At 39.7% G+C, this 20476-nt stretch overlaps 1 protein-coding gene across 1 annotated transcript in view; it reads left to right on the top strand.

Annotated features, from left to right (window-relative positions):
• vwc2 (von Willebrand factor C domain containing 2) overlaps window positions 1-20476 on the top strand; it is a 149339-nt gene that overhangs the window by 47531 nt on the left and 81332 nt on the right. Inside the window, exon 3 of the mRNA XM_061910762.1 lies at window positions 5498-5627. Coding sequence (XP_061766746.1) covers window positions 5498-5627 — 130 coding nt within the window. The remainder of the gene's footprint in view (window positions 1-5497; window positions 5628-20476) is intronic.

Below are 20476 nucleotides of genomic sequence, written 5' to 3'. Positions count from 1 at the left end.
TTACACTCACAGCATTTAACAAGGTTTAGATACTTGCTAAATATGATGACTAAGTACCCTAAGTTGGTACTAACTGGTCACACCTATTACGTCTTCTTAAGCTATGTCCACACGAATAAAAATATTTATAAAAACGCCAATTTTTTTATGCTTGTGTTTTGGCCTCTCGTCCACATGCAAACATAAGAATTTGTCCTAAAAGAGAAACTGCACTTTTTTTAAATTGTGCCTATCATTACCAATCATAATGAAAGACATGGCTACAAATGTAAACATTTTTTTAATGTATTCTAAATATTAAAAAAATGGGATTAAAAGTCAGTTTACAAATGGAGCCATTGGGAGTTGCTCTATTCTCCCTATGAATCCCTTAAAGTGGAACTGAATTGTTTGGGGTAAAGTTTGCCTGTTGTTCACAATCACTATGAGTGACAAGAACAAATATGTCTTTTTTTATTTTTAAGAATTTGAATGATGATTAAAAATGCTTGGAAGATGCGGCTGATGGGTGTTACTGTTGTAGTCTTCAGAGCCCTCTGAAACAATTTCAAAACCCTCCATCAACGTTTTGTATACACACTGCAAGTCGATGTATAATGGGGTAACAGACACATTCATAACACTATGAAATATGTTCAATATTTACTGTATTTTGGGTCATTTTAAGCATTGCCGGAATTTATTTCTTTAGCGCTGACTTCTGGCAACAAATGTGTATTGTACGTCCAAAAACAAATGCGAATGTGTTCTAATCATGGCAGACTTGGTAACAGACAACTAAAACGACAATTTTTGGACAAATGAGAATTCACAACCTTATCTGTTTTTGAATCTGAATATACGGAGGATGAATTGCATGGGCCAGGAAGCATGCACCAAGGAAGGATGAAATGTTTCAGCAGATGGAAGCCGAGAGAGTGAGGTTGGCATGACTTTGACGTTGTAAACTTGGAACTCCCCTTTATAGAGAGGAACGCACCTGCTGATAAGAACAGGGGTCGCGTCCTTCGATACCGGTTCAAACCACCCTTCGGAGGAGTGATTACTCATGTTTGTGCTGACACTGGGCGCTCAAGGACAAAATATGGAATTTAACAACAGATAATAAGGCAATGGAAATATACCGGCCGCACGAACATCTCCAGAGTGGAAAAGTACTAATAGCATGGTCACACAATACAAAGTTATACTAAAGCATCAAAACATATATGCATTCTCCATGCATTCGCCACAATCCCCCTTCAGATCTTCCCCAGAAGATCTCACCGAGCACAGCAACACATCTAAAGCCCGTCCTAAATTAAAGTAGGTGGTGTCTCGGTTTTCGAGCAAGCTACCAATGAACAATCAAACCATAGTTACATGAAAGGGGTAGAGGGATGGATGGAGTCAACATCAATTTTTGTCATTGTCAGGGAAGGAAACTAACAGTCCTCGAATGTCACTAATGCGCTTGACCCCCTTCAGCGACATAGCAAGCTCAGAAATAGGGTGGGGTTGGCCTTTGACAGCCCTAACAATGATACGGGTGCACAGGGACCTAGCACAAGGGGTGATAAAGCATCAGGGTTGTTCATCAAATCAAAGGGGCCCGTTACATTCTTCCGAGATACAATATGGCGGTGTCTGCGGGATGTCAAAGAGGCCATGGATATGGGAGTTCAAATGGTTGTCAATTTGGTGCCCACTGGGTCAGTGGGGTCGCTACTCTAACCATAGATCAAAGCCCAACGGCTGATGTCAGGATTCTAGTGTACAATCTGTGTTCTAATACCAAAATAAGTAGGCCTTTGCCCAAGGCCCTATTCTTGAGCCATATAACAAATTGGTGCACCAGGAAAAGTCAATGTCACCCAATTTGTTGGGAGATAATTCAATTTTTGGCTACAAAGGGAAGAAGTTGCGTGGAATTGTCAACAGGAGGGTAGAAGTCAAAAAGCAACAGGGTCAGTGTTAACATCAGTCCTTTATGAGGAGTCGTCAGGATCGTCATCTTGGGGAAAACAGGTAAGAATCACCAGGGCAGTCTGTTGGGGATCAATATCAAATTGTTCACTTATTTCAATGAAACAACTAGTTATGCTGAAAACAAACAAGAGCAACTGGGCAAAACTTGGCAACACAGAGCATATGTGCTGGTCTCAAGCAAGGATATGCGATACAGCAGTTGAGCAGGTCTTCAGGTGCTGCAGGCATAAAAGGCACTGTTTGAGGGTCGAGTGGAGCAGATGGTGTGGCGATGTCAGCAATGTCCTTCATCAAGTATCTGCAAGGTTGTGGTACCAGGTGTCGCCTTTGCCAGCAAGTTGAAGGGCGTGGTACCGCAAGAGGACCAGTCCACCTGGGCTCAGTCCACTTGCGCTTGATGACTTTGACCCATTCAACGGGCGGAAGAGAGACAGATCTCTGGGTTGCTGCTCCCAATGGATCTGGATAGAGAAACTAGCACGCAAGTTATGAATCTGGTCAAAATACCACTTTGGTTTCACACTGATTCCTCCTCCAAAGGAGCTGCTGGTCCAGAGAAGGGCTGACCTGTATGTAAGTCATAGGGTAAAAAAACAGTTTTATTCAGACATTCAGAAGATCATAAAAGCCAATGGCAACGTGTCAACCCAATTTATTTTGGTCTGTGCACGGATTTTTTCCGATTTTGTTTTGATGTTTTGGTACATCCCTTCAACTTTACCTTGGGACTGTGGATTGTACACCGAGCTGAACATGTGTTCGAGTCCGAGAGCCTTTTCGACCAAAGCTAAGTGGCTATTTTTTAAATGGCTATCATTTTCAGGTCTAATCTTTTTGGGGAAACCATTTCGTGGTATGAGATTATTCACAAGCCATTCAAAAACTAATTTTGCGTCCTCCTTAGAGGTTGGGGTTGCTTCCGGCCAGCCACTGTCATTGTCAACAAAGTCAGTAAGTACTTTTTCCCCTGTACTGGATTGATCATATCAGTATAATCAAAAACTTGACGCGCTCAAACTCAACGTACTCCCCCCGCACCTCCTCCCCCTACTGTTTCTGTAAAAAAAGGACTGTGTTTTCAGAAACATAAAAAAAAAAAAGGGCAGCTGATAGTCCGTCACAGCAAGGGCAGAGGCGGAGGACAGGTCTTGCCTCTGTGGACCATTGGAGGGCGGCATTTAGGGTTGCGGACGCCATGCCGATATCAAGCCTACGTTTTATGCAAATTACTCGATATGGTGAAAGCCACAAAATATGTGTTTATATATTGACACAAGGGCAACATTGTGGGTTAGGGGTTAGTGCGTCTGCCTCACAATACGAAGGTCCTGGGTTCGGTCCTGCACTCGGGATATTTCTGTGTGGAGTTTTTATGTTCTCCCCATGACTCTGCATGGGTTCCCTCCGGGTACTCCGGCTTCCTCCCACCTCCAAAGACATGCACCTGGGGATAGGTTGATTGGCAACACTAAATTGGCCCTAGTGTGTAAATGTTGTCTGTCTATCTGTGTTGGCCCTGTGATGAGGTGGCAACTTGTCCAGGATGTAACCCGCATTCCGCCCCATTGCAGCTGAGATAGGCTCCAGCAACCCCCGCAACCCCAAAAGGGATAGGCGGTAGGAAATGGATGGTTGGGATATTGACACAAATATAAGAAAAACACTAACATTTAGACGGATGCTTTTGCAATGGTAATTTGATTTTTTCCAACACCTAGTGGCCACAATATTTCAGTAAGTCAAGCTCATGGCGCAGAAAGTTGAATGATGTAGACACGTTTGTTACTGGATACTTTCAATCAGAATTTTGCTTTGAAGACTTTGTGTATGTACTAACCAACTATAATTACTTGATATGCTTAAATTTGCTGTTTTAGTTTAGCTGTTGTGTAGTTGCTAGCTCCCCATAGGCAAGGGTGTCCAACGTGCAGCCCATAGCTATGTTTTTAACAGACAACAGGGAGTGATGAAAATGTGGTATTTGCGTGTCGGTCCAATCAGCGGCAGCGACACCTTGTTTCGTCATTGGCCCTAGTTGTTTGGCTTGGTAATGTAGGACAGCAATTGTGTCCATCTTATAACATGCAAGTTTTTGCTGGTATAGGTCAGTCAACATGGGCGACCACACCCCGAGCTCCATTAAAAATCTCAGTATAGGACAAGGGCCATTCTTGCCCCGCAATGGAGTCAAAGGCCTCCTGGTGTGAATTGTCTGACTGGTGATCGTAACATGTGGCGGGTCAGGTGGTGGTACATACGGACGCAGCTCAGTCAGCCAGGGCTTCCACTGATAGAACAGTTGGAGCAGTCCTTGTCCTACACTCCTTTTTGGGAAGAGATGTGCCCAGTAGATGTCAGCCATTGCTGGTAATTCAGTCTGTGGTACGAGCACAAACATGGAGGAGTCCTTGTAATGGTTTCGCAGCTGGATCGCCGTGCCGTCAGGTAACACAAGGAAGGTTCCGTCTGTGCGATATTATACGTCAGGGTACAGTTTGTGAAGCAGATCATTCATTACCAAGCAGGCAAGATGTTTACAGATCGACCACGAAGGGATGTTTCAATGTGTGCCCAGCAATCTGTATGCGTTGCAGCGATACTTAAAATGTATGTGACAACGCGCGTTTGTCACAATTACGACGGTCAGCTGGATAAAAAAAAATTCCAACAACCTAAAGCTCACAAAGGACTGACCCAATTAAGAAATGGTACTAAAAAATAACAGGACTTGGTAGTCATCCCTGCACAGAAGTCATATATTGACAAATAAATAATGTGAACGACTGCAAAGAAAGACTGGATTTAACAAAAAATTTGACTTAGGCATCGTACCTTGCAGTGTGAATGTTGCCTATGTTACAGTCCAAAATAGTTCTTAGCAGGCCGCAATAAAAAACGAATGTAGAAGAAAAAAATGATTAGTGAGCAAGCTAAAGCCATGTCCACACAAACACATTTAAATGATTAAAATATCAGTAATCATGTGGTCGTGTCCAGCTAAACTTATCCTTCTCTTCTCCAAGGCTGAGAATTTAACATTAGTGATTAATTTCTTTCTTCCTGTTGTCAAACCACATTGCTGTCTGATTGCGTATACTAATATGTATACTGTATGTTAGAGAATGCTAAAATTAGTTTAGTTTAGAATTGATTTATTTGTTATGGCTCTAAAGAGTGCTTGGCTCTTGTCATCATGAGAGATTTTCTTTCATTTTATGTTCCAGCAATACGTATGAGGTTGTCAACAGATTTTGTGTTGAATGATACTCGTGTGTCATATAAAACACCCCCATTTTATTGGCCCCTAAAGTATGGCACAAACAAAACTTCACAAGTAGAACAAAAGGAACACAAGTAAAGTTTTTACTTTAAACCTAGGGACAGCTTTTTACTCCAAAAATAATTTATGTATTTATTACTTTAAGCGCATCGAGAGTGTGAGAAAAGGGTCTCAAAAATGTAATTGAAACAGTAGAGGTTGCCTGTTTGTGAACTTCAGCACTATATGGGTGTTAATTGTGTTTTTCAGGTGTCTCCGTGTGAGAAATGCCGATGTGAGCCAAGTGGGGAGGTATTGTGTTCTGTGTCGGCCTGCCCTCAGACAGAGTGTGTGGACCCGGAATATGAGCCGGACCAGTGCTGTCCAATCTGCAAGAGCGGTAAGTGAATGAAACTTTTAAAGGCAATAATACAACTTTGGAAAAAAAGACTATTTAGAAAAAAGAAACATTGTTTAAATAAAATGCATATCACTTTTTGAAATAAGGGTGTGTAAGAATGCATTGTGTAATAATTTGATACATGTTTACCTCTTATGTAATAATTTCTTTAAATATATTTTGTAATAAATGTAGACTATATGTAAAAAAAAACATACTGTTTTAAATCACGTGACGTAGTTTTCGCATTGCAAATATAAATATAACATGAGTTTTGATCATTTTTTTACATTTCTCATTTTTAAAAGCAATTTTCAAGTGGATTAGCCCCTGATGTGATTTGTCAAGAAATACAAAAATACAGTAGTGAAGGTGTGCAGACTAGAGCTGCAGTCGGTGGGAGCTGTAGAGTGAAAAGGTGCCGGACGACTCTTGGTCAGTCTGCGTTCTCAGTGAAGGCCTAACATTTGTGGAACTCTTTGTCCCTGGAGTTAAAGTCACAGTCGGACATTGAACTTTTGTCCACAAAACTGAAAAAGTGGCTTGAGGAAAATCAGAAGTGTGAGCACCAGAACTGGATGTAATATGGACAAATGGGGCCAATTATTTCCATTTTTTTTTGTACTTGTCTTAATGCTTTTGTATGTGTTTTACACTTCTCTCATCTTTTTTAAAGGGTAACATTATCACCAAACCTATGCAAGCGTCAATATATACCTTGATGTTGCAGAAAAAGACCATGTATTTTTTTAACTGATTTCCGAATTCTAAATGGGTGAATTTTGGCAAATTAAACGCCTTTCTGTTTATCGGTCTTTTAGCGATGACGTCAGAACGTGACGTCGCCGAGGTAATACACCCGCCATTTTCATTTTCACATTACAAACACCGGGTCTCAGCTCTGTTATTTTCCGTTTTTTCGACTATTTTTTGGAACCTTGGAGACATCATGCCTCGTCGGTGTGTTATCGGAGGGTGAAACAACACTAACAGGGAGGGATTCAAGTTGCACCACTGGCAAGAAATCTGCCGCCAGACCCACATTGAATGTGCCAGAGTGTCTGCACATTTTACCGGCGATGCTAAGACAGACATGGCACAGAGATGAATGGATAACCTGCAGATGCATTTGCAACGATTAAGTCAACGAAATCACAAAGGTGAGTTTTGTTGATGTTGTTGACTTATGTGCTAATCAGACATATTTGGTCATGGCATGACTGCCAGCTAATCGATGCTAACATGCTACGCTAATTGATGCTAACATGCTATTTACGCTAGCTGTATGTACATTTGAAACTGGATACCCACATTTAATGCGAAACAAACACTTACCAATCGACGGATTTAAGTTGCTCCAGTGTCACAAGATGCAAAAGTCCTGATCGTTTGGTCCACACATTCTACCAGCGATGCTAATAAGGCTATGGGCCACTTCATTAGGTACACCCACGCTATGGCCGAAAAGCGTCAATAGCTATTCGCTCGATACCTTCAATTTCTTCTTCAATTTTGTTTTCGCTATCTGCCTCCATACTCCGACCATCTGTTTCATTACATGCATAATCTGTTGAATCGCTTAAGCCGCTGAAATCCGAGTCTGAATCCGAGCTAATGTCGCTATATCTTGCTGTGGTAACCGCCATGTTGTTTGTATTGGCAGCACTGTATGACGTCACAGGGAAATGAACATTGTCTTCGCAGAGAGCGAAAAAAAGGCACTTTAAAGCTTTTTTTAGGGATATTCCCGGACCGGTAAAATTTTGAAAAAAACTTCAAAAAATACAACAAGCCACTGGGAACTGATTTTTATTGTTTTTAACCCTTTTGAAATTGTGATAATGTTCCCCTTTAAGGTATCGGAGCGGTTTAGATGCTATTTTGGTAAAGTGTCATGATAAAGAGTGTGAGATGATTGACAATATAGACCCCTATGCCGCGGAAAAAAAGAAATGGAGCAACAAAATCAAACTCTGGGCATCAGTCACTGACTCAGATATCCTCAACTGTCTTCTTTTCTTCATCTTTGTTATGTACGTGAGGGGTGGAAGGAGACGACACCACGAAGAAGCTCAGTTTACCAAGTTTATTGTAACCTTTGATGATTGTTTGGGAGATGTATGCTACTCCGTGTTGTTTGCAGGACTAAGTGTGAAATTAACCATGTAAATAATACGAGAGGATGTTGAACGTGCGTGATGGATGAAATCTTCGTCAGTCCAAGAGGGCGAGGCACAAAGGAAGTCCGGGGACAGGCAGGAGGTCGAGGGCAGGAGAGTAGCAACAAGGACCGTGTCCAGGCAGGGGTCGAAGATCGAGGGAGGCAGTCCAAAATCCGGATGGAGATCGAGGTACAAAGCTCGAGCACACAGAACATGGCGGGCACTGTGAGGGAGACAAGGGACATGAGTCAACAAGACAAAAAGGGACAGGGAGGACAATAACGTGGACAACGAGAGCGAAGTCATAGACGTAATGCTTACTACAGAGAGTTAACGACGTTCCGGTGTAGGTTCCAAGGAGTGACTGATCTTTATGCTGTCCTCCGGATTTACTCCAGGTGCGCTGACTGCTGACAGCCTGCATCAGCGGAAAAGCACGGCTGTGAAGCGCTCGGCTCGTGCGGGGCGCTTCCTGTAATGCCGCCAGAGTGTAGGATCTTGTTGAGGGAGGATTGTGGGTTCGAACCCGCGCTGTGACAATCTTCCTGGCATTAAAATTGAACTACATTAGTGGCCCTGTGCACTTGTAGCCTGTTTAAAATAAATTTGGGTTTGTAATATATTATATATAATCATTACTATATTACACCTCACTTGGCAACAGGCACCGTCTTTTAAAGGCACACACTCACACGCACACTGCTCTAATATGAAATGTCTCTCACCTGCATTGGCCAGATATGTTAATGTTTTTGTTTTTTTCAAGTAACGCATTAATTACTTTCCCGAGTTTCATTAAGAGTAATTAAATAAATTATTTGGGACAGTAGCGAGAATTACTTACTTTTTAGAAGTAATTTTTCGAACACTGAAAGTGATACTATGTATGATTAGAAGCACAGCGAAGACTGATGACTAAAGCAGTTCCTCACTCCAAGATGTGTGAATGAAAAAGCTGGCATTTATCCATTTGACTTACTAAAGCTATAGTCTTCTCAATGTTTCACTTGATTAATATTTGAAAATTATTCCATACATTTTATTTTTTTTATCTGGGCTAAAAAGAAAAACATTATTCAAATTACAATGTTGGTCGGAGTAATATGTAGTGTATGTAGTGTCATTTCAAACTACTAGTATTTGATCAAGAAATAAAAACGTGTGTTACAATATTTATGAAAGTATTGGAGAATTTAGTTCTAGGCAATATTGCCCGGATGACCAACATCAATAAATTACTGTGTGTGTGTTTTTATTTTTTGTCTCTTGCTTCAAACAGGGAAAATAGGTCTCACTCTCTGCAACGATTCTTGGTACCTAAGCGTGTGTATATTACATTAGAACTAACTGAACGCAGTGTGCCCTCTTTTCAGGTCATCCACAATTCGACCTAATGTTTCCAACTGGGGAAAAAAATGCACTTTAAGATGATTAATATTTATACATTTTTTTGCTGACAGAAATAAAAGTCCATTCCATATTTTTGTTTATTTGGTGATATAAAGATAACTAAAAGTTGGTTACCGTTCAGAGGTAAACAATTCTACGGTAATGAAAACTAGAAGTTCATATCATTTTACATGGTTACTTCCATTATTTTATATTATAATTGCATTATATTGTAAATACTGTACATTTTTTATTGATTTCTTCACTTTAGCAGTAGGATGTGGACAAAAGCGCTGAGTCTGTCTGCATGAAGCCACAGAATTTTGAAAGTACAGTAGATTGTTACATATTGTTCTTATGTGTGGCGCCTTGAGATAAGAATGTGTTTATCGACAGTCTACAAGTAACATGTCTTCTTTCATCTGTTGCTTTAGCAATTTTATGCATTCACATGTATAAAATATAAAAATCGCAAATCGAATCACAATCACAATTTGGGAGTGAAAAATCACAATTAGATTTTTTACTTTCCACCACTAACAAATGTTGGGCTACAAAGGGATTTGTTTAGATAAAGAATTCAAATGCATTTCACTGTTAGGTCCGCACTGTTGGCAGCCACAGTTGTCGCCTTTTTGTCGATAGTTGTTCCGTTTTCTCACGTTGGTTTTTGATGACGGCTTGAGGTCGAAATAACAATGTTGTTTACTGCCCACTTTCGTTTTTTGATGCCGTATGAAGAGTATATTTCAAAATGTTTTAAAAAATGCGATTGCTGCACTTTTTTTACGAATACAATTTGGTGCATTATGTAATCAACCACTTAATTTGATCCCTGAAATTAGAAAACCTACTAGATCGACAAAAAAATGTAATCTTCATAAGGATTTTTTTTTAAGTCTAGTAAGATTTTTAATTAGTGAAACCTAAAGTAAATATAATTTTATTGATTAGAATGGAGAATGTGATATCAGGCTAGCAACAAAAAGCAACAGTAATTTTTTAATCTACAGTATTAGCATACTTACAGGCAAAAATGATTAACTTCAAAATATATCAAATATATAGATACATATTTGAAAAACCATGTACGATTGTCATTGATGGAATAAATATATTTTTCTATTTCTGTTTAATATTATTATTTTTTTATTGTTATTATTATCTTTCGTGTAGTATTACCATAACATGATCCATATTACATGAGTGTATGTCTTCCGACATTTCAGTGCACTGGTCATATCAGTAATACTTCATTTATGGTAGTATTTAACTTGCAATTAATTGATTAATTCAATCGAAAAAAATCTGGATTTCTATTTTGTTGCTTTGAATGAGTGTAACAGATGAGATTTGATGGTGTGGCCAAAATTGAAAGGGATCATGCTATAATTTTTTTTTCTACATTTAAAACCCTTCCTTGTGGTCGACATAACATATAATTGTGTGTTTTTGGTCAACACTCTGCATAGATTGTTTTACAGAACGTCTTTAAGCCGATTTCTTAATGCCAGCCATGTTGTAGTTTTTAGCGCTTCCATTTGGATTCTACTGACAGATTAGAACTATACGCCTCTTTGTATTCAAAACGGCAACAGCGGAGGATGCACGTGCATGTACAAGCCAGTCCCTCAAAACAACAATTGGATAAAGAAAAAGAAGAAGCTTATTGACCACAGTGTTGGACGACAATGAAGGACTCGTGCAAATCTTTTTTGCTCTACCCAGGGGTATAACGGTATGTGTATTTCTATTGAACCGTTTCGGTACGAGGGTTTCGGTCCGGTTCGGAGGTGTATCGAACGAGTTTGTAAGCTAAAGTCTTAACAAGCTGATCTGCTTTCTGTCTATGTCTGAGCACCCAGCATTGTCCCGCCCACACAACCATCTGATTGGTTACATGCAAAGCCAATCAGCAGTGCGTCTTCAGAGCGATGTAGTCAGTGCTTCAGCATGGAGCAGATATGTGTTTAGCAGCGGACAGCGTACTCTCCCCAAATTATACTAAAAACTTCCAAGTCACAACTACTTCTAGCATCACTATGAACCCGTTGACCTTCTAGTAACTTAAACTGCAGCTCAGTTTGCTCGCAGTTCTGGCTTGAGGTGAAGGCTAATTAGCTTTTACCGTAACGTTAGCTCATTTTGCTGTGTGTGTGTGTGTGTGCGTGCTTGTGTTAGGGGCAGCAAAGCCCTGTCTGTCTGTTATTTTACATTAACTAACATGAAGTCCATGGTGTTCAGGGATGAATATTCTCTCCTATTGCTATTGTACTATTTTTTCAGCTATAGTTATATTAATCATTAGTAATGTAGCAGCCTAGTTTTGAATGGCAGGGTCCCTGCTATCACATGTTGACAAAAATATAACATTTACATAATAAAAGTCAACTGCAGGCTTCCCAAATGCTGTAATAAATTAAGCATGATGAGTTGACTTGAAACTGTTTAATGTTGCACTTTTTATGTGTAGACGAAAGGTTTTGTCATTTTATTTAATCAAAGCAACAACTTGAGGCAGTTTAATGTGGATTAACTTGGGCAGAATTATTATAGTGTTCCCAATGTTAAAAGGATAAAGACATTGTTTACAAATTTGGTAAATAAATAACCAAAAAATTTATATTTTTTTGTTTTCTTACTGTACCGAAAATGAACCGAACCGTGACCTCTAAACCGAGGTACGTACCGAACCGAAATTTTTGTGTACCGTTTTTTTTTAGCTCTACCATATATGGAGATCTTTGCTGATGTCACGTTTGGGAGAAATGTCACGAATTGGGCAAATTCCAAATTACTTGTTTAAAGGAGGTATAAAATGAAGGCACAATTGTTTTATGAATATCTCTGCCATGGTTAGATTTCTGGGACTTGTGCAGATCCCAAACACACAAAAAACGGTACCAATAGGTTAGGAATAATTAATTCAAATTAAAGGGGAACTGCACTTTTTGAGTTTCATGCTTCATGATTATTGTTGCCACTCTTGGTCTGTGCTGTAAGACAAATACAATCTACTAAAATCAATAACAAGGCTAAAACTACCTAGATAAGACGTGTAGCAGGTAAAACACACATTGTTAAAGATGAAACACAAATTGTAGGAATTTGCTAAAACATTCAGTCATTTCACTTGCATTAGTTTACACTTGGCAGCACGGTGGCAGAGGAGTTTGTGCGTCTGCCTCACAATACGAAGGTCCTGAGCAGTTCTGGGTTCAATCCCGGGCTCGGGACCTTTCTGTGTGTAGTTTGCATGTTCTCCCCGTGACTGCGTGGGTTCCCTCCAGGTACTCCGGCTTCCTCCCATCTCCAAAGACATGCACCTGGGGATAAGTTGATTGGCAATACTAAATTCGCCCTAGTGTGTGAATGTGAGTGTGAATGCTGTCTATTTATCTGTGTTGGCCCTGCGATGAGGTGGCGACTTGTCCAGGGTGTACCCCGCCTACCGCCCTAATGCAGCTGAGACAGGCGCCAGCGAGCCCCCGCGACGCCAAAGGGACAAGCGGTACAAAATTAATGGATGGATGGATAGTTTACACTTCGTAGGCGGTTTTGATCATTGGCAAAGGGCCAACCAGCTGTATGCACGTGTCCACGTATCTGTATGGACACAACAGGGGAGCTTGTTAACAATATTATCCGTTGCTCTTTATACTCCTTGTGTATATTTGAATGTTTGTTATTTGGATATTTAGCTAAGAATAGATTAGAAAGTACTTTATTGATCCCTGGGGGAAATTCAGCACCACAGTTCGCTCACAATAGACAATAATAAATAATATATAACATATATTATACAGTATATATAATATATGAATAATATAAATATATTCTACATATATTCTACATTTAAGTGCAGTCAAGAAGGAACATATGCATTATACAGTCTGATGGCTGAAGGACCTCCTGTGTCGTTCCGTGTTACATTTTGTGAGTCTGAGCCTTCCAGTGTACGTGCTCATTCTCACCGCAAGGTCCGAGTGCAGTGGGTGGGAGCTGTTGTCCATAATGGCTAGGAGTTTTTCTAGACTTCTCCTCTCTGACACCACCGCCAGATACAGCTCCACTCCCACCACGTTACTGGCCTTCTCCACCAGCTTGTCCAGTCTGTTTGCGGCCCTCACTCTTAGCCCGCTGCCCATATAAGCCACGGCGTACAAGAAGGCACCCGCCACCACCGACATTAAAGCAAAGTTGGTAATACTAATCGCCACCTTTGGCGAGTCATGTTTTAAAGCAGCGCGGCACTTCCGTTTTCAAAGTATCACTTTTATGGTTAGTTTTAAAGCCCAAATACCTCCATATTGCGCTTTACGCACCCTCTTTATTAATCAGTAGATTTGCCGTTTTTGCCATTCATCCTCTCCACACTGTTTCTGCTTTTATGCACTTTGTGTGCGTGTTGACACACTCAACGCGTGCCTCGGGTATGCACAGCAACATTTGGGTGGAAAGAAAATGTACCCTGTATTTTTCAAAGGCAGTATAGTGCCTTTTTAAATTAATTTGTACCTTTTAGGTCATCTTATTTCCCTAAGTATTCCCTGTTGGCTCTCATGAAGTATGCTATGATTAGTAGTAGTAGTTGTTGTAAGAAAAAGTGAATGTTGTGATGCGTCTGTGAAATTAGTCTGCCGTCATATGCCTAAGATATACAAAATAGGTAAATATTACATATCATTGTTACGACATTACATATATACTTACAGCGTATATATGATTCGTCGATGGAGGTTTTTAGATGTTTTTAGAGCATTTCATAAGCGAATTGTGGATGATAGACAGAATTTCATTGATTGATTGATTGATTGACTGATTGATACTTTTATTAGTAAATTGCACAGTTCAGTACATATTCCGTACAATTGACCACTAAATGGTAACACCCGAATGAGTTTTTCAACTTGTTTAAGTCAGGGTCCACGTTAATGAATTCATGGTACAAATATATACTATCAGCATAATACAGTCATCACATAGGTTAATCATCATAGTATATACATTGAATTATTTACATTATTTACAATCCGGGGGGTGGGATGAGGAGCTTTGGTTGATATCAGTACTTCAGTCATCAACAATTGCTTTAACAGAGAAATGGACATTGAAACAGTGTAGGTCTTACTTAGTAGGATATGTACAGCGAGCAGAGAACATAGTGAGTTCAGATAGCATAAGAGCAAGAAAATACATTGAAGTACATTTGATTATTTACATTAGGTTATTTATAATCCGGAGAGATAGGATGTGAATCGAGGAGGGTATTAGTAAAGTGTTGAAGTTGCCTGGAGGTGTTGTTTTAGAGCGGTTTTGAAGGAATATAGAGATGCACTTACTTTTACACCTGTTGGGAGTGCATTCCACATTGATGTGGCATAAAAGAGAATGAGTAAAGACCTTTGTTAGATAGGAATCTGGGTTTAACGTGGTCTGTGGAGCTCCCCCCGGTGTTGTGGTTATGGCGGTCATTTACGTTAAAGAAGTAGTTTGACATGTACTTCGGTATCAGGGAGGTGTAGCGGATTTTATAGACTAGGCTCAGTGCAAGTTGTTTTACTCTGTCCTCCACCCTGAGCCAGCCCACTTTGGAGAAGTGGGTTGGACTGAGGTGTGATCTGGGGTGAAGGTCTAAAAGTAACCGGACTAGCTTATTTTGGGATGTTTGGAGTCTAGATTTGAGGGTTTTGGAGGTGCTAGGGTACCAGGAGGTGCAAGCATAATCGAAAAAGGGTTGAATGAGAGTTCCCGCTAGAATCTTCAAGGTGCTTTTGCTGACCAGAGAGGAGATTCTGTATAGGAATCTCGTTCTTTGGTTGACATTTTTGATTACCTTGGTTGCCATTTTATCACAGGAAAGATTAGCCTCTAGAATGGAACCTAGGTAGGTGATCTCATCTTTCCTGGTGATAACAATGTCACCCACTTTTATAGTGAAGTCACTGACTTTCTTAAGGTTGATATGGGACCCAAATAGGATGGATTCCGTTTTACCTAAGTGCATGGATAGCTTGTTGTCAGTGAGCCAGGTGCAAATATTAAGGAGTTCAGCACTGAGGATGTGTTCCACCTGTGACTTGTCCTTGCCGGATACCAGCAGAGCCGAGTCATCCGCAAACAGGAACCATTCACAGTTGCATGCTGATGGCATGTCATTTACGTATATTAGGAACAGTAAAGGTCCTAGTATACTGCCTTGGGGGACTCCACAGCTTACTGAGAGGGGAGGGGACACGGTGCGGTTTACCTCTACCACCTGTTTCCTCCCCTCCAAGTAAGATTGCATCCAGCTCAATGAGGTTTTATCAAATCCGATTGCTCTGAGCTTATCCAACAGTATAGCGTGGTTAACGGTGTCAAAGGCCTTCTGAATGTCCAGCATGACCATGCCGCAGTATTTGCCCGCGTCCACCTCATGTTTGATGTGGTCGGTCATATAGAGAAGGCATGTGTCAGTGGAGTGGTTAGTTCCAAAAAAGATGCGGTTACCCTTTATAATACAGACTTATGTAATTTCCGTACAACCGCTGCAATAAAGTGCACATGAGTGTATATGTAACTACCGTATTAATTCATATATATTTACTTTTAATTTTTTTTAGAATGCACACGTTTAAAGTGCAATTTTGTTGTTGATGTGTATTTTGCAAAAAAATTTAATAATTGAAGTTATGGTAAGCAGAAAACATTTTGTCAGTAAAATAAGCATTGAAGCTATAAAGTTGTTTTATCCAATTAATTAATGAATCGAACAAAATATTGAACAGATTACTCAATTACTAAAATAAGTTATAGCTGCAGCTCTATTGTTATGACAGCTTGTCTGGTAACCAAAATCACATTTTGAAGTGTCTTTTAAAGGAGAACTGCATTTTTTTGTTGGGGGATGTTCCCTATTGTTCACAATCACTATAAGAGACAAGAACACACATGTATTTTAGTGTTTAGGATTTTAAAGATGATAAAAAAACGCTTGAAAGATGCAGCTAGTGGGAGTCACTATTGGAGCCTTCAAAGCCCTCTAAATGCCTTGAAAACCTTCCAACATCCTGTTACGTACATGCTGCAAGTATATATATGATGTAGTAACAGACACATTCATAACAATATGTACAGTATTTTGGTCATTTTATGCATTACTGGAAATTGGCCCTAGTGTGTGAATATATACATGTGTATGTCTGTATGTATGTGTATATATATGTATATATATATATATATATATATATATACATATATATGTATATAGATAACAGCAAATGTTTATATTTATATTAATGCATATATACATTTTTATATTTATATAAAATATATATATTTTTTTACAAAAAAAGTCCTTTACTATTGCTATCTTGGATTAAATTCAAGTCATTTTTTGGCAACTTTTTTTTATAAACACTAATATGACTTGCATGCCTTGCAAATAAGAGTAAAGACAAACATGCATCAATACACATACACTCCTAACACAATTAAATTAACTTTTAAACCAAAATAGGGATGGTAAAGGACTTTTGTTGTAAAAAAGCAAAACCACTTACTCTCAGGTCTCACAATTATCTTCAGCATTATAAGCATTTTGTACGCAATCACATTGCAGAGTGTGTGAGAAGTGGCCAAGATCGCACACAAAAGGAGGCCCTTTGTGAGTGGAGTGCCAGTGAAGATGAAATAGTGTTCACCTTAGCCTGCCTCAGGGTCTGTGGGTAGAATGAAGCACATACATACAGTATGTGGAATACAACTTCAACCGTTATTGGAATTGACAGCAAGGTTGTACAATATAGGGCAGGAGTAGGGAACCTATGGCTCTAGAGCCAGATGTGGCTCTTTTGATGACTGCATCTGGCTCTCAGATAAATCTGAGGTGACATTGCGTAACACGATAAGTAATGAATAATTCCACTTGTAATCACAGTGTTAAAAATAACGCTCAAAATATCAAAAATTCTCATGTATTTTGAATCCATTTATCCGTTTCTACCGCACCTGTTCAAGAAGTTGCGTTAATGGTAAGAAGTTATGTATTTATTATTGGTTAGTGTGGGGCTTGCCCCCCTGGGGGTTCTTCAGACCACCAAGCACCGACAAGAGAGCCTGTTTCAGGGTTACAATATTGTTTTATTTTTCAATAAGTCTCTCAGTTGCTTCCTAGCAATTGTCTTTTCCTTTTTCGTTCTCGCTCGCGCTCTGGCTCCAGCCCCAACCCCGTCTCGCCTCCTGGCTGCTGCTTACAACAGAGCGACAGGTGATTAGATAACAAGGCAAAGGTGGGCCATCTACGCATCTGTCGCTAATTTCGAGGCCGATCCTGACAACACCCTGCTTCGCTGCAGGCCCGCAGGCCACGCCCCCTCCACAGTTAGCTTCAGAATAACAATGTTATTACAAAGAATAAGAGACCTATAATACTCTAGAAATGTTGGTCTTACTTAAAAAAGGCACACATTTAGTTGTTCAGTGATGACAATTTTTTTTATGGCTCTTACGGAAAAACATTTTAAAATATTTGGATTCTTGGCTCTCTCAGCCAAAAAGGTTCCCGACCCAATATATAGGGCGTGCAAGTGTGACGTGGAAACACATTGCATTGTGGGTCTTGCTGGACTCTGAATGGCTCATTTACTTGTTTATTATTTATTGTCTGTGCAAGGTCCAATGGTTTTTGTATTTGTGCCATCCATTTTAATCCAGTTTGTTGCTCGCTTTCACACTGTATATAAAGCTTTTATTCAATAAGTAGCCCCCATAATGAATTGCATAATCATGTGCAGTGTTGGCGCTAGGTATTTTCAAAATGGGGTCCCAGGAACCACATCAAGTCATAAAAATCGGGTCCCGCAGTACATTTTTTGGGGTCACATTATTTTGTAACCATTTTGAAAACAAATGATAAATGTTTGCATTATCCTGTTATATTTCACATTCGATATTGTGTTTTGGAAAAAGGTTGCCATAAACGTTACTTAATTCATACAAAAAAATACAAAAGATAACACATTTTTATTCATATGTATTCAGTTATAAACATTTATTCCCTTTCTTTTTTCCTTCACGGATCTAAACTTTACTGCTGCTAGTATTTTTTTCTATATTTGTATTTAATAAGTTGTAGGTGTATTTATGTCAGTATAAAAGTGGAAAAAGTTGTTTGCTTCGGTCATGAAATGATAATAATCGTGTGCCAGGGCATACATGCATATGCCACATTTAATTGATTATTCTCACCTTTATATAGATCCTCAGTCGCTTAAAAACCGCCACATCTACACTTTCATGGCAAATAATGCCAACAAACTTAGAATTTTGCAAGTTAGTTTCATTGTCATTTAATACAGTGGCACTCAAAGCCTCTAACATTTCATCTCTGGCTTTGTGATGGCCATAAGCTGTGTGTTCCGTTTAAAGAATGGAAATATGTGGGGTGAGTGACAACAATACATCGACCCTGGAAGGACCGTCTCCTCAGCGCTCCTCGACCACAGTCCTGGAGTTGACAAGCAGGCAAGGTGTAACAAGATGTTTCTTGGTGTCTAGTGAGGCTGCATCTTTGAAAATCAGTGCACCTAGTCGTAAAGGTGCTCTTTTTCTTAGCCCGCTTACATGGCGTGCAAAACATCATTCCATCTTTATAAGTGAGCCATTTGCTGAAAAGTGGCTCCTGAAGCCACTTTTCATTGAAGTTTTGCTTCCTGGGTTTATTGCTCGCCGTGAAGAAAACAGTAACACGCGGGGGTCTTGTATCGGAAATGCAATGTTTGTGATTGATAAAACTTTCGACGAATCAAAATGTAAGAAATTGTACCTCAAAGTTCATTATTTTGAAATCGACCAATAACCCAATAAACGGGGGGGGAAATTTGACTCAGTAAATATAAACAAAACAACACACTGGCGGAAAGGGATAACCGAAAACAAAATAAATAAACCGGAGTTTACGTCCCGGGGACGCCTGGACTTCCGGAAATGTTTATCCTTTCTGATTTTAATGCGTAAAAAGACACACAAAGTGCATTAACGCCAACACTGATGTGGTTTTTCAAGCCCTATAGTCAGTGATTGAGTTGGAACGTGAGCTTTGTAGAGGTTGGGCAATAATACTCAAATACACAGACCACAAATAGGACCATTACCTTAAAGGAGAACAAGTGCACCACATAATATGCTGTGTGTATATACAAACCCCGTTTCCATTTGAGTTGGGAAATTGTGTAATGTAAATATAAACGGAATACAATGATTTGCAAATCCTTTCCAACCCATATTCAGTTGAATGCACTACAAAGACAAGATATTTGATGTTCAAACTCATAAACTTTATTTTTTTTTTGCAAAAAGTAATTAACTTAGAATTTCATGGCTGCAAAACGTGCCAAAGTAGTTGGGAAAGAACATGTTCATTACTGTGTTACATCACCTTTTCTTTTAACAACACTCAATAAACATTTGGGAACTGAGGAAACTAACTGTTGAAGCTTTAAAAGTGGAATTCTTTCCCATTTTTGTTTTATGTAGAGCTTCAGTCGTTCAACAATCCGGGGTCTCTGCTGTCGTATTTTACGCTTCATAATGCGCCACACATTTTCGATGGGAGACAGGTCTGGACTGCAGGCGGGCCAAGAAAGTACCCACTCTTTTTTTTAGCAAGCCACGCTGTTCTAACACTTGTCTTGCTGAAATAAGCAGGGGCGTCCATGATAACGTTGCTTAGATGACAACATATGTTGCTCCAAAAACTGTATGGACCTTTCCGCATTAATAGTGCCTTCACAGATGTGTAAGTTACCCATGCCTTGGGCACTAATACACCCCCATACCATCACAGATGCTGGCTTTTGAACTTTGCGCCTATAACAATCAGAATGGTTATTTTCCTCCTTGTTCTGGAGGACACCATGTCCTCTGTTTCCAAATATAATTTGAAATGTGGACTCGTCAGACCACAGAACACCTTTTCACTTAGCATCAGTACATCTTAGGTGAGCTCGGGCCCAGCCAAGCCGGCGGCGTTTCAGGATATTGTTGATAAATGGGTTTGGTTTTGCATAGTAGAGTTTTAACTTGCACTCACAGATGTAGCGACCAACTTTAGTTACTGACAGTGGTTTTATGAAGTGTTCCTGAACCCATGTGATGATATCCTTTACACACTGATGTAGGGATGTCCCGATCCAGGTTTTTGCACTTCCGATCCGATACCGATACAGGCCTATCCGAGCATGTATTAAAGTTTAAGGTTATTTAGCCTACTTAATTGTCAGATTCATGTTGAAAAGGGTTTTAGTACTCTTGATA

The sequence above is a fragment of the Nerophis ophidion genome, linkage group LG09 (assembly GCF_033978795.1).
Source record: "Nerophis ophidion isolate RoL-2023_Sa linkage group LG09, RoL_Noph_v1.0, whole genome shotgun sequence".
Classification (NCBI taxonomy): domain Eukaryota; kingdom Metazoa; phylum Chordata; class Actinopteri; order Syngnathiformes; family Syngnathidae; genus Nerophis; species Nerophis ophidion.
The sequence above is the reverse complement of the archived record's forward strand: the minus strand, read 5'-3'. Positions and strand labels throughout refer to the sequence as shown.